Genomic DNA, 13,854 nt, shown 5'->3' with positions numbered 1-13,854 from the left:
TTCATGAAGCCAGACAGTTTTTTAAGCAGACAGAAGAACCAGCTTCCTGTAGCACCACACCTCGTATCTAGCTAAAGCAAAGATCAACTTTGAGCAATTATCCAAAGTCACTCCGAACTGTACTAAAAGGTGAAGTTCATCACTATATTATTTTAAAGGAAAGTGCCTATTGTGTTTCCCCGAAAATAAGACCTAGCCAGACAATCAGCTCTAACGCGTCTTTTGGAACAAAAATTAATATAAGACCTGGTATTATATTTATTATATAAGACCCGGTCTTATTTTACTATAAGTAAAATATTTACTATAAATTTATTATAGTAAAATAAGACTGGAAATGCGGTAATAGGAACTTTTCCCAAGGACAAGGTATGTGCTATTAATCACACTGAATAAAGTAGATGCATTATTCATTTCTCTGTTTGAGAAGCTTGTTTACCTCCTTTTGGCCATTCCAATGTACGGCAAAATGATTCCATGTTGGTTTAGTCCAGGAAGCAATAAGAAAGTCACTATCAGGTGAGAAGAAGGTCGTGGGCTAGCTGTCCCACCCACACAGCCGCAGCGAGAGAGGATCATGGTCGCGAAGTACATTTTCGGCTTTTCTTCCTTTAGTGTGAAGGGTTTCCAGCAGCCCACAGCTCTGCGTTGTTTTTACTAGGTTGCTGCAAATTTCATAGAATCTTTGCTGCTGCTCAGTTGGTCCAGTTATTGGAGCCAAAAATTCTAAGCACTAGAATGGGAACAAGGTAGTCAGCCAAGCACAAAAACGTAACAAAACAGGAAACACCGGACAGAACAGGTGGATATAGATAGCAGATAGTTAGAAACACCAAAGACACACCCATGATGGCAGGTGGAAACCAGGCTCTGCCCATCCGAGGGAGGACTCGATCAGCCATCAGCAGCATTTCTCCCCATCCTTGCAGCTGCTCCTCCAGACTTGTGGCCTCTGCAGCCAGCAGGTTGGTGCTGCAACGTCGCCCCGGTGCTGCCTCAGTGGGCCTTCCTCAAAGATCCCCACGGCCACCCCAGCGCCTGTAATTCTACATTTTTATTAGCCACATAATAAAAGGAAACAGGTAAATTTTATTTTAATGACACCTTTGAATCCAGTATATCCATTTCAACATGTAATCAATATGAAAGATTATTGATTATATTTTGTACAATATAAAGGGCACTTTACACGGAGCCCATCTCATATAAGAATAGCCACATTTCAAGTGCTCAAACTGGAACAGAGAAGTTTTAGACGACTGAGTCTGTATAAACTCCTCAGGTGTGTGCGCGTGTCTGCCCCAAGGCACTGAGCATCTGAGTTTCCCAAGCTTAGAAGCCAGGAGGCCCTGAGCTGCTATTTCCTTGCATACCAGCGGAAGGACTTGAGTCTTCACCTCATCGACACACCAGCATTTGTTTAGATCCCTGCGAGCGGGATTCCAGAGCACATTCAGTGGACTAACAGTCCTTTAGAGCCTTTTCCAGCACAGAACTGAAACCCCGAAGGTTCCTTGAAAGCAGACCTAGTCTTGGAGAGACTGACTTCCTGGTTGGTTATTGTTTTTTCCGTTGAGTTTGTAGATAGTTTTCCTGAAGCGTCTTCAGTAATCACATGGGTAATTCAGTTCAGGCAGGGTTCAGAGGACTTGCTGTGCACTTGGCGGTCTGCATTGTAATTCATACACATACATGGTAATTTTACACATGCTGGTCTTAGTCTGCTAAAGGTCACCATTTGAACCATATTGTAGTAATTTGTGGTATCGAAAGCCAAAAGGCTGTTTTGGAACTTCGTTCCAGAGGAAGAGGATTTCAAAATCCCCACCTGCCCTTCTCCTTTCTCCCTGGTAACTCCTTCCTCTGCTTGGTTCAGGGCACAAAGTTCAGATTGATGCCAAGCGCCAGCCTAAGCAATTGTCTTCTGACCTATACAACTTTCCTAGATGGAGGAGAGGTAATTAGGTTGTTGTTCCAAGTAGATTTTACCTTGAATGGCAAGGAGCCAAATCATTATCTTCCTAATAGCCTCAGGGGAAGCAGAGTTGGTTATTGATTCCAAAGGGAGAATGTGGGAATTAGAGGGAAACTATGCAAATCAGCAGTGAAATAAAAGGACACAATCCCTCTTTTTTTCAACGAGAAATTCTGACCATCGTAGAAAATCCTGGGTAGTCTGTAAGAGGAAGGGAAGGCCTTATACCAATTTCTGTATAAATTCTATGTATTTCTCAAGGCTGTTTGGGTGGGGGTTGGAACCTGGACTAAAGGAATGAGAAATGCGTTTGAATCCCGGCTCACACCAGCTAGAACTAAGGGTAAGTTTCCTCTCATCTCTGTAAATGGTGATAATATTAGTGGATCAGTTTGATGAAAATGCAAAATGTTCTTTCTGGCTTATGCAAGATAGATGTTTTCTCTCTTGAAAGGAATCAAGGTAGACAGACTAGGATGGGGGCCCAGGCTCTTTCCTTTGCTGTCTCCCAGCCTCTCGGTGTCTGGCTTCCTTACTACCCATGATGACTGCTTGGCCTTCTGCCATGATCTGTGCATTCCAAGCCAGCGCAAAGGTGGAAGGCATAAGAAAAGGCTTGCTCCTCACTTTGAAAAAAAACTTCTTGGAAGTTCACACAGTTCTGCTTAATCTCCATGGCCAGAATTTAATTTTGTGACCGTATCTCAAGAGAAGCTTGGAAATGAAATTTTTATTGCAGGGGGCCATGTGCTTAGCTGAGAATTGAGGTGCTTTATTCTGGAAGAACAAATGTCAGTTTCAATTTGTAAAAAGTAACCACCTCCCAGGGTTGTTATGAGGATTAAATGAGCCAATGCATGAAAAAATGCTAGCCCAGGGCCTGGATATATATATATATATATATATAAGATGCCAATAATTGGTAACTGTTATTATTATGATTAAATAAAGCTCAGTCCATGTTGCCTCTAGGGACCTTTATTAGTCCCCTCGTTTCAAGTATTCTTTTTCTGCATTCCATAGTATTTTTTTATGGTATTTGTCATTTCCTATCTTTTATGTGTGTATATATATATAAAGTTATGGAGGGCGCAGCTCGTTGGCCCATGTGAGAATCGAACCGGCAACCCTGTTGTTGAGAGCTCATGCTTTAACCAACTGAGGCCACCCAGCTGCCCCTTATGTGTGTCTTAAGTTGTATCAATTAGATCTTTCTATGATGAGACAGCTTGTCTCAAAAATGATACAGGGAATTATTGGCTTGCAACACTGAAAAAAACACACAAAAACTCTAGTGGTAAGACAAAGTTTATGTATAGTTTGATTAGGGCACTGTTTCCCCTTCTCTAATTCAGATTTGCCCTCCCAGGTTTCACCTTTCTTCTAAGGCTGCCCTCCTTCATGGATGAAAGCAGCCCCTGGGGTTACAGATTTCCTTGCTCATATCAAAAGGGATAAACCTTTAAACATTAAAGTCCCTAGTTTTACTCTGACCAGAACATCCTGAACGAATCACAGTGGGCAGAGGAAAACCAAGTATTGAGTGGCTTGGGCCTGCCCATCTGATAGCAAGAGCCATGAGACTACTATTCTGGAGCCGGAGGCAGTGTCTGCCCATGAGGACCACATGGCTGCTCCACGTGGGGTGGTTTTCCAAAGCAAAGTCGGGCAGTGGGTTGGGGGTAGGCAACCCATGAAAGCCCACTGTACAAACCTATTAAAGCCTAATTATCTGGGCATCAGATTTGTTTCCTTCTCCACAGCAACTAGTTTATTTAGCACAGTGTATTGTCAGATATTTGCTGAATTCAAGGGTAAGTTTGACAACATAGATGGCTGTCCCCTGGAGGAAGCATTCTGCCGTGTAATCCACCAGTCAGTAAATAGAATAATTGGTACCAGATCCTTTCCCTGGCTTGGTGGCACAAAGCTGTAGGGGGCAAAGGCAGGAGGGAGGTGTCAACACAGAAGGGACAAAGAAAGGGGTGACCTGGCCCAGTGGACCCGCCCCTGAATAAACACAGGGAGAAGCCAAGCCCCCAGGAAAACAGCCTCAGGAAGATCCTTGCTCTGGGTCCACCCACCCCAATGGGTTTTTGGTTTTCCCATTATGGGGTTAGATATAATGGAGCCTTGTTCCCAAGCATATTGTGATTCCGAGTTGCCCTTTTAGCTTCTATTCACAAAAAAGGTCTCCTGTCACTGTAGGGGAGGAAGCTTCCGGGAGTTTCTAATCTTTCTTTCCATTGCTCTCAAGTTGTTTGTACCAAAGCTCCTCTGCCAGGCTCTGGAGAAAAACCTGCTCCATTGCTGTCTCTCTTATTACTTCCTGCTGGGCAGGCCCTCTTCTGATTTCTCAGGTATCAGATTATCTAGGTCAGCAGGTTCTCATTGTTAGAGAGGTATGCATTTCTTTCTAGCAGGAAATACGAAATTAATTTCATTATCCAAACCAAATTCAGCCTCCTGTGAAACACCCACCCTCCATCCTAACGACTCGGCAGGAAATTTGATCCATCATAATTGCAGCTCCGTCCATGATCATGAGGCCTGAGGGTGTAAGCCAGTGGGAAAATCTCTCCCGTTTCTCACCATTTTAGACTTAGCCATTATAATGGAGTTTCCATACCCACCTAGATAACACCACATACCCCCTAACCAGCAAGTTCAATACTCTGGTGAATCTTTCAGCCTTAGATACGGCCAAGGCACATTCCTCTGGCTCTCCTCCCACCTCTCTGTACCTTCCCACCCATTGTGGCATGGAGGCAGATGCCCCTTAAATGTCTCTATCCCCCTGGGCTCTGTCCTCTTTCCATGAGTACTCCAGACCTCCTGGGGTGACCCCTCCCAGGAGTTGTGTCCCCAACCTTGGACACTGTCCTTCCTGAGCCCTGGGCCTGAATCTCCACACAGATGTCCTGACCCGAACTCCAGATTGTCGCCCTGTGTCTGACCTCCTCCTCGCATCCATCCGGTCACCCAGTCCGACAGTACTGAGTCACCCTGAGCCAGTCCTCCCTCTGTCCCCCCTTTTACCCTGAATTCCATCACTTCTGCACTGTTGGGACCCCCAATCAGGTCCTCATTGCTTCTCAGCAGGACTCCCACCCAGCCTCGGGTGGACAGTGCTGCCTGCGGTTTCTCCACACCCCTGCCCCCTCCTCAGGGGTGTCAGACGCACCTCCCATGCAGCCACTCTCCTACAGGAACTCCCCAGGTTCTTCCTGCACTGCAGTCTGATCCACTCGCTTCTCTCATTCCCCATCTGCACTCCTCATCCCCTCACAACTGCGGCCTGTTGTCCAGCCTCATTGAAAGCCCTGCTTCTGGAATTTTCTGAGCCTCTTTGTACTTGCAGGCTTTTGCACATGGAGTGCTGCCCTCTCTACCCCACATTCTCTTCCAGGACCCTCTGGAGTCCCAGGTAGGGGAGTCTGTCACCTCCGAAGCCTCAACCTTTGTGGGAGGCCCCTCCCCCAGCACTTCTGCATCATGGGGGGATGACATGAGTGCAGAGTCATCTCCTTCGTGTCCGGGGGCCTCTGGAGCCCAGGGGCTGCCTATGGACTCTTGTCTTCCCGGCACCAACCATGTTCTTAGTGGGGAGCAGCTCTCCAGTGAGCACTGAATGAATGTCCCTGCCAAAGCTTGTTTTCATCTTCCGTGATTCAAGCCTGGACAGTTGCCAGACATTGTAACTGGTTTCCCTGCCCCCACTTACCACCCCCTCCATCCTGGTAATGGGCCATTAGACAGTTCTGCCCAGATCACCTCTTAGGGAAACTTTCTTGCTCAAAAATCTTCAGAATAAAATTTCAGTCCCTTAGCCTGACTTAAAACCTTCCAAACCCTGCCCCCAAACCTGCCCTGCCTTCTTCCTCAACCACCACAGACTAACTCTGAGAGGCACTCACTCAACTTGTGCCAAGGGAATCAGTGAATGAAAGAATACATGAACGAATGCCTTATGTGTGGTGGAGATTCTCTCAAACAGAGCCCATTGCCAGGGAACATGGAACCGGGCTCGGTGAGCTGGATCAGGGAAAAAACCTCACCAAAGGGGAGGGATTTGAAGTACGAAATCGTGGCTTCTAGGCACATAGGTTTCATGGTGCTTGTATAAGAGAGGGCTGTAAGTAGGAGCTGAAAGCTGTTTCCCTGCAAAGCGGTAAACTTTGGGTGCAGAAACTGGCCGCCTGGGGCCGCAGCCTGGACCAGCTCAGGCTCCTCCGGGGCCCCAGGCACAGCAGCTGGACCAGGTGAGACGAGGCAGTGGCCGGCCTAAGCACAGGACCCTGGAGCTCACTGAATGATGAACACATGCGAGACAGTCATTGGTGAGAGCAAGCAGTCTGATTTGTGACAGGCTCTTTCTGGCAGGAGAGGCCCAGGGAATCTGAGTGCCAATTAGAGGCTGAGGCTCACAGCTCCACTCTCCCCCTCTTCACAGGCTCACTGCTGTGGCCCAGGTCAAAGGCTTTTCCTTTAAGGTGCTTTCCCTGGACTCCCTGCTTGGAAGTAGCCCCTTTCCTCTCTCCTGTAACTCTCACTTGCATTCTGAAGCAGCGGTGGGGCACTCAGACCCCATGGCCTTGAGGCCAGATGTTCAACAGTTCATTTCCCCACATGGCTGTTGGCATAATGTCTTCATACCCTCCTGGGCATATAGTGACCTGCGCAGAGCCAAGAGCTTAAAGATATTTCTTGACTAAATGGTAGTTCAGTGATTTTTAATGAACTTCAAACGTTCTGCATTGTCATCAAAGGACACAATTAACAGTGAAAAGGAAACCTACAGAATGGGAGAAAATATTGTAAATTACATCTCTGATAAGGGGTTAATATCCAGAATATGTAAAGAACTCCAATTCAACAATGAAAAATAAAAATCTGACTGAAAAAATGGGCAAAGCCCTTGAATAGCTATTTCTCCAAAGATGCTCACATGGCCAATAAATACATGAAAAGATGCGCAAGATCACTAGTCATTAGGGAAACACAAGTCAAAACCACAGTGAGATGCCACCTCACACTCAGTAGGATGGCTGCTAGAAAGAGAGAGAGAGAGAGAGAGAGAGAGAGAGAGAGAGAGAGAGAGAGAAAGAAAAGTGTTGGTGAGGATGTGGAGAAACTGGAATACCTGTGCACTGTTGATGGGAATGTAAAATGTTGCAGCCGCTATGGAACACAGAATGGCAGTTCCTCAAAAATTGAAAATTGAATTACCATATGATTGAAAGCAGGATCTCAGAGAGACATTTGTATACCCATGTTCACAGCAGGATTATTTACAATAGCCAAGAGGTGGAAGTAATCCAAGTGTTCATTGATGAATGATGAATGGATCAACAAAATGTGGTATATACATACAATGGAATATTATTCAGCCCAAGGAAATCCTGTCATATACAACATGGATGAATCTAGAGGACATTATGTTAAGTGAAATAAGGCAGTCACAAAAAGACAAATACTGTATGATTCCACTTACAAGAGGTACATAGAGTAGCCAAATTCAGAGGCAGAAAACAGAATGGTGGTTGCCAGAGGCTGGGCAAAGGGAGAAAGGGGGAATTGTTATTTAATAGGTGCAGGGTTTCAGTTTTGCAAGATGAAAAGAGTTCCGGAAATTGGTTGCACAACAATGTGAATATACTTAACACTATGGAACCCTGTGCACTTAAAAATGGCTAAGATGGTAAATTTTATGTTATGTGTATTTTACCAGTTAAAAATAAAAAATTTTTTTGAGAAGATGAGTAATATGGTGGATAGGTAAACACTATGCCTGCTGGCCTTCTAGGATGACATAAAATTACAACTAAATTATTAGAACAATTATCCTTGAGAATCATCAGATTAGCCCAACAGAAGCCCTATAACTAGGGATATAAAGAAGAGGCCACATTGATACTGGTAGGAGGGGTGGACATCCAAAATGGGCTGACCCCAAACCCACAGGGAGTGGTTGAGCCCTGGAAAGGACACCTTGGCAGTGGAGGTTCCCCCTGAAGAGTAAGGAGTTCCAGCACCACACCAAAACATCTGGCAGTGAAAATCAGCGAGGATTCCATCTGTCCATCCTGATGAGATTGAAGGCAATTAGAAACCCAGATGTCCTCTTAAAGGGCCTGTGGATAGAGTCACTCACTTGCAGGCACTAACCCTGGGCTCCAGCTGAGGGTCAGTGACTCGAGAGGTACCAGAAACATATAGGGAAAGATTGAGCTGTGTGGCTTCCGAGTGCGGATTAGAGAGACAGCCATCATTATCCCTGAGTGGAGCCCGCCTCACGTGTAACCTACAGGATGGCACCATCTTTCCTGTGTTGAACCCACACCCATAGGGTTGCCAAATCTGAGACTGCATTGGTCTGGTAAAATTTGCATGTGCACCCAATGTACGACCTTGGTGACTCCCTTGGACCCCATCCATCTAATGTAGCATCACCTGGGGCACTCTCAGCTCCTAGGTGGTCAGCATTACCCTGCAACCTTGTGGGAGGCTTGTACAGCAGCGGTTGATCTACAGCAGTGTGGGAAACTTCTGATGATGGGCAGTCAGCCCTAGCTTGTGCTGCAGCTTTTCTTTGGCAGCTCTTGGGGATCCGTGAGCCAGAGGAGAGTGGTGACTGGCCATGGTATTGGGGCATTTTGTGAAGAGGCCAAAGACTCTGCACTGGGCAGGAGCTGAATCTGCATTAACTTTGTAAAAACCACTGACTACATACATCCTGTGACTCCCGGAGACTCTGCCCTGACCAGCTAGCACAGCATTGATGGGGGGGCGTTCTCAGCTCCTGGGTGGTCAGCCCCTCCCCACAAGCTGCTAGAGGCTTGTACAGCAGCAGATGGCCTGCGACAGCCTGGGAAGCTTTGGGTGGTGGACAGTCAGCCCCAGCTTATATTGCAAACTTTCTGGGGCAGCTCCCAGAGTTCTGTGAGCCCAAGGTAAATTATGGCTGGCCACAGTGTTCTTGGGGTATTTTGTGGAGTGGTGACAGGCTAAGTAGTGGTGCACAAACTGAATCTGAATTAACTTGATGAAAAACACTGGCCACACCCTGGGACCCTGCCCCACCAAACTTGGGTGGCATCACTAGGGGCATTGCCAACACTGGGTCAACCAGCCTGGTCCACGCACTTTCAGCCACAGAGCCTGATCGGCAGCCGGCAGGTGACAACAGGCTTGGGGAGCTCTGGGCCTTTTGCTAAGCTGCCCCAGGTCCAATACTGGTTGCAGCTGACTTCAGTTCACAGCAAGGCCACCCCCACATGCCTCTAGGTCTAACACAGACAGCAACTAATTGCATATAGTTTCGTAGCTCCTACCAGAAGCCCCTGGCTGGTCACAGGCAAGGCTGAAATTGGCCTGCATGGGAGCCCCTCCCAGGAGGCACAAGAAACAACACACCAGGAGGCTGGCCTCAGACCACACCAGAGCACTACCTGATTAGCCCCAAAGCGGCACACCCAATGGGTGGTATTAATAGGCACAAGAGCCCCACTTAGGCAAATCCTCCTCTGAGGGGTCAGCCCCCTCACAGCATCTCATATGCTGTGGGCAGAGCCAATCCTCACAGCCAGTCAGCCTGAGAGTCAATCCCACACACTGATTCGCCAAAAACAATTAAGGCTCAACTACAATAGGAGAACACACACAGCACACACAAGGGACACTTCTAGAACACATGCACAGGTGATCGGAGAGACACCTACTACATAAGGCCACATGGCAATGACTGAGACTTAGGAGATGTCCCTTATACACAGAAGGAAACACAGAGAGACAGCCAGAATGAGGAAACAAAGAAACATGTCCCAAATAAAAGAACAAGAGAAAATTCCAGAAAAAGAACTAAATGAAATGGAGCAACCACCCTACCAGAGACAGAGTTGAAAACACTAGTTATAAGACTGCTTAAGGAACTTAGTGAGAACTTCAATACAGAGATAGTAAGCATAAAGAATGGGGATAAAAACCATAAAAAAGAACCAGTCAGAAGTATAGAATACAATAACTGAAATGAAGAATGCACTAGGAGGAATCACCAGCACATTAGATGAAGCAGAGAATTGAATCACTTCATAAATTATATAAATGTCTAAAAACTAAGCTGTACACCTGAAACTAACACAAAACAATATTGAATGTCAACTATAATTAAATATATAGTCACATGGATGTGTAGTGCAGCATGGGGAATGTAGTGGATAATGTTCTAATTACTACACTGTCGGGTAGGTAGACTTGTTGGGGTTATTGCTGTGAGTTATATAAATGTCTAATCACTATGTTGTTCTGTACACCTGAAACTAACATATTAAAAAAAAGGAAAAAAAAGAAAAATTAAAAAAAGTTCTGACTTGTCTCATTCAGATTGTTCACTAGGCAAGCTTGTTCTAAAGTAGCACCCCTGTGGATTTGGGATTTGTTATTTGGCCACAGAACACCTCTAGGAGAGATGCTCCTTACATTCCCAGGAAAATGACCTGGGCCCTCACCTGCAGCACAGTTCAGGGACCCCAGAGTCTGAATCATCCAGGCTACTTAGAAATACAGGCTAGTTAGAACCTCAGGCCCCAAACGCAAAGAATCAGAGTCTGCATTTTAGTAGGCTTCCAGGTGATTTGCACAAGTTAACACCGGAAAAGCCTGGCCTAGAGGAGAGCCTCACTGTGGCATGGGCGCCCTGCCCACCTCGTCCCACTCCTGGTCCATTCCGGGGGGGCCCCCACCTTGGGTTCCCTCACCTGGCCCACATCTGCATCCCGTATTTAGGACCCCAGCACGATGCCCCGCTCAGAATCAGATTCCGCATTGCCCTCCTCCCCCAACTTGGTTCCATACCATGCCCCTCGCCTGGATGGATACCCAGTACCTGGTCCCTTTTACTCCATTCTCCGAGCCGGGCCCCGCGCCTAGGGTAGAACCTGAGGGCCCCCTACCTCATACCCGGGCCCCAGTTGGTGCATCTGCCCTCCCGCCCCGGAGCCCAGCGCAGCACGTCCCAAACGTGGGTTTGGCCTGCCGCTCCACACTTGACGCCACGGTACCCCGGGACAAAAACGACGTGGGTACAAGGGCGGGGCGGAGGCGGCGCTCTTGTTCTGGTCACCTCTTAGCTACCGGGTTGCGCGGTACGCAGCCGCCGAAATTTTATTAACCAACCTCGTGGATACCCAATCTTTTTCCTCCTCCACCCTTTGCTCTGCGCATTCTCAGGAACGCCGAGCGCACGCCCCTGTGGGGAGCTCCAACCCGGGAAGTCTTCTTGCAAACGCCTCGCCCAGGACACGAGGGTCCCTCCACGGAGAGTGAGGGTCCCAGGAGCTGTGAGGAGATCGGGCCCGGGACAGTCGGGCGGGTAGGATGGCTAAGTTCCTGGATGCCGACCAGGAAATAGCAAGTCGTTGCTTCTTTCATCATCCTCTCTGTGACACCACAGATAAAGGAGAACTTCGTATTCCAAGTGTCCGGGGCATCTCCGTGGGCTCCGTTGGGAAGCTGTTCAAAGCGACAATAAAAACGGACACTCTCTCCCCGCGCTCCCAGGTGGGAAAAGGGCAGGGAAGAAGTGAAACTCCTTGAGTCAGCGCGGCGCATCCCCTTAGGCGCCGCCTGTCGGCCCGGGCCGGGTGCCATTGGCAGGCGGGGAGGCGCGGCCCGGGCGTGGCGGGGGTGGAGTTTTCGCCGGCTGGTTTCGACATTTCTCCCGGCTCCGCGCGGCGGGCAGGCTTGGATCATGGCCTGTGAGGACGCGCATCCCGGAGCCGAGCTCCTGGACTTCACGCAGTTCCGGAACTCGAGCACGCAGCTACTCGTTTACGGGTATGACGGGCGCAGCCTGCCCGAGCTACGGGCGCGCGAATTCGGCCGCTTGGCAGGTGAGACTGGCGGGGGCACCGGCGCGGGGCTGGCCGGGCGGCCGTGGGTGAGGGTGGGCACGCGGTTTCTAGAACCCACGTGGAAGGAGCTTTTTGCTCCAGGTGCGAGCGGCGTTACCTCCTTTGGGGAGCATTTGAAATCGAAAGACCTGGAGGGACGCGTCCACGAGTCCGCTTCCTGGACACGGCTCCCCGAGGTCCCACTTGCAGCTCCAAGACTTCCTGCTACTCTTGCTCTTTAGACTTTCCAGTGGTACAGACGGACGTAGTCCTTTTACAGCTGTCCCCACCCTCCGCTCGTAGGGCCTACGATTCTGCCCTTGACAGCTGCGAAACTCCCAACTCTAAGGGTCCGACTGGAACCGGATTTTTAAATGCAGTCATGTGCAGCTGTGAGTGTTTGGATGCTCGCTTTGGGACAGGAGCGGTGTGTGGGCGGACAGTGCGCGGCGTTGCCACTAGGACTCGGCAGCCGGGTGGGGACCGAGAGGCTGCGACTTCTGGGCAGGGCCACCCCAAGGCTGCACCCCAGCCTTCTGGGATGGCTCACAAGCAGCTTTTATTTTTGAAGCCTTATTTTTCTCACTCTTGCAGTCAGAACAATGCTTCCGATCTCTAGCTCGCTGGGGGACTTGAAGACTTAGCAAACCGTGCAATTTGAGCTTTGAGTACAAGCAAACGTGTAAATTGGACACGAGGACAGGAATCACATCGTGCCTTTGAGTTCCACAAGGTGGAACGTGGTTAAATTTGAAATCCAGCTCAGTCTGACCCTGTCGCTGTTCCCAACACATTATTGCAGGGCGCGAGCCTCCCCCCCCCACCGCTACCCCCCAGGGGTCGGGGTCAGCGTGACCTTCTTGCCAGGGACCTTGGGTGAGGGGCTTCCTTGAGCAGGGAGGTCCTCAAGGTTAAGTGGGCAGGCCGCGGTACCGGCACCAGATTTGAGGTGTATTTATTATGTCATGATGAACAATTGGTGGCTCCTCCCTTGCTTGTGGCAGATCAGCAACCGTGACTTACCTCTTATTAATCAGGTATCTCATTCAGCAATATGGTCATTTCCTTGTTTAGGCTCAGGAGAGAGCCAGGGGGCTTTCTGGCCGCTTCTCTCTACTCCCTCCCTATTGTTCAAAGCTGTAAAGTCACCTGCTGGAGACAGCCCCTTGTCCTTCTGCTTCCACATTCTCTCTCTGAACGTTTGTATTATAGAAATTTCCTACCCACATAATAGAGAGACTAATGCAATGAACATCCACAGGTGCAGAGGGAGGAAGGGAGGCTTCCTATTCTTTTGAAGCAAATCTCAGGCTGTAATCATTCAGCCCGTAATTACGTCAGCACCACACCTCCTTCATTCCCTGATCCCCTCCAGCTCCGATTCCTCACACCATCATTGGCTGACCCCTCAACATCACCCTGGAAAAGTATAGACGTGTCCTGGGTCCCTCCTTGTTTCACTCTTGCCCTTCCGAGAATAGCACCTTTCCCCTCAAATGTATCTTTTAGATGTGATAGCCAGGATTTCAGGTTGGGCTTCAGAGCCTCTTTAATATCTACTGTACAGATGCTTCTTGTATTACCCTGGGGTTACCTCTCGGTAAACCCATCGTAAGTGGAAAATGTCATTAAGTAAAAAATGCACTTAATACCTAGCCTACTGAACTTCATAGCCTAGCCTACCCTACCTTAAACGTGTTCAGAACACTTAACATTAGTCTAGAGTTGAGCAAAATCACCCAACACAATGAATAATGCTGTAGAACATCGGTTGTTTACCCTCGTGGTGGTAAACACCCTCACTGCTTCTGCCCAGAATTCACAAGAGAAAATCACGCTGCATATCGCTAGCCCGCAAAAACGTCAAAATTCAAAATTCGAAGTATGGTATCTGCTGAATGTGTATCACTTTTGCACCATCGTAAAGTCAAAAAAAGCGTTGTCAAACTGTCGTAAGTCTGTATTTGTGGTACTATTGTGTGTGTATCC

General features: G+C 48.4%; 1 protein-coding gene and 1 pseudogene across 1 annotated transcript in view; one reads left to right on the top strand and one right to left on the bottom strand.

Annotated features, from left to right (window-relative positions):
- Positions 1-315: 315 nt before the first annotated feature.
- Positions 316-1,402, bottom strand: LOC109452088 (ADP-ribosylation factor-like protein 6-interacting protein 1; annotated as a pseudogene).
- A 10,111-nt stretch (positions 1,403-11,513) lies between these two features.
- The window catches only part of MOCOS (molybdenum cofactor sulfurase), a 47,084-nt gene continuing 44,743 nt past the window's right edge, over positions 11,514-13,854 (top strand). Inside the window, exon 1 of the mRNA XM_019740835.2 lies at positions 11,514-11,865. Coding sequence (XP_019596394.2) covers positions 11,724-11,865 — 142 coding nt within the window. The 5' untranslated portion in view covers positions 11,514-11,723. The remainder of the gene's footprint in view (positions 11,866-13,854) is intronic.

This window comes from Rhinolophus sinicus, linkage group LG09 (genome assembly GCF_036562045.2).
Source record: "Rhinolophus sinicus isolate RSC01 linkage group LG09, ASM3656204v1, whole genome shotgun sequence".
Taxonomy (NCBI): Eukaryota; Metazoa; Chordata; class Mammalia; order Chiroptera; family Rhinolophidae; genus Rhinolophus; species Rhinolophus sinicus.
The sequence above is the reverse complement of the archived record's forward strand: the minus strand, read 5'-3'. Positions and strand labels throughout refer to the sequence as shown.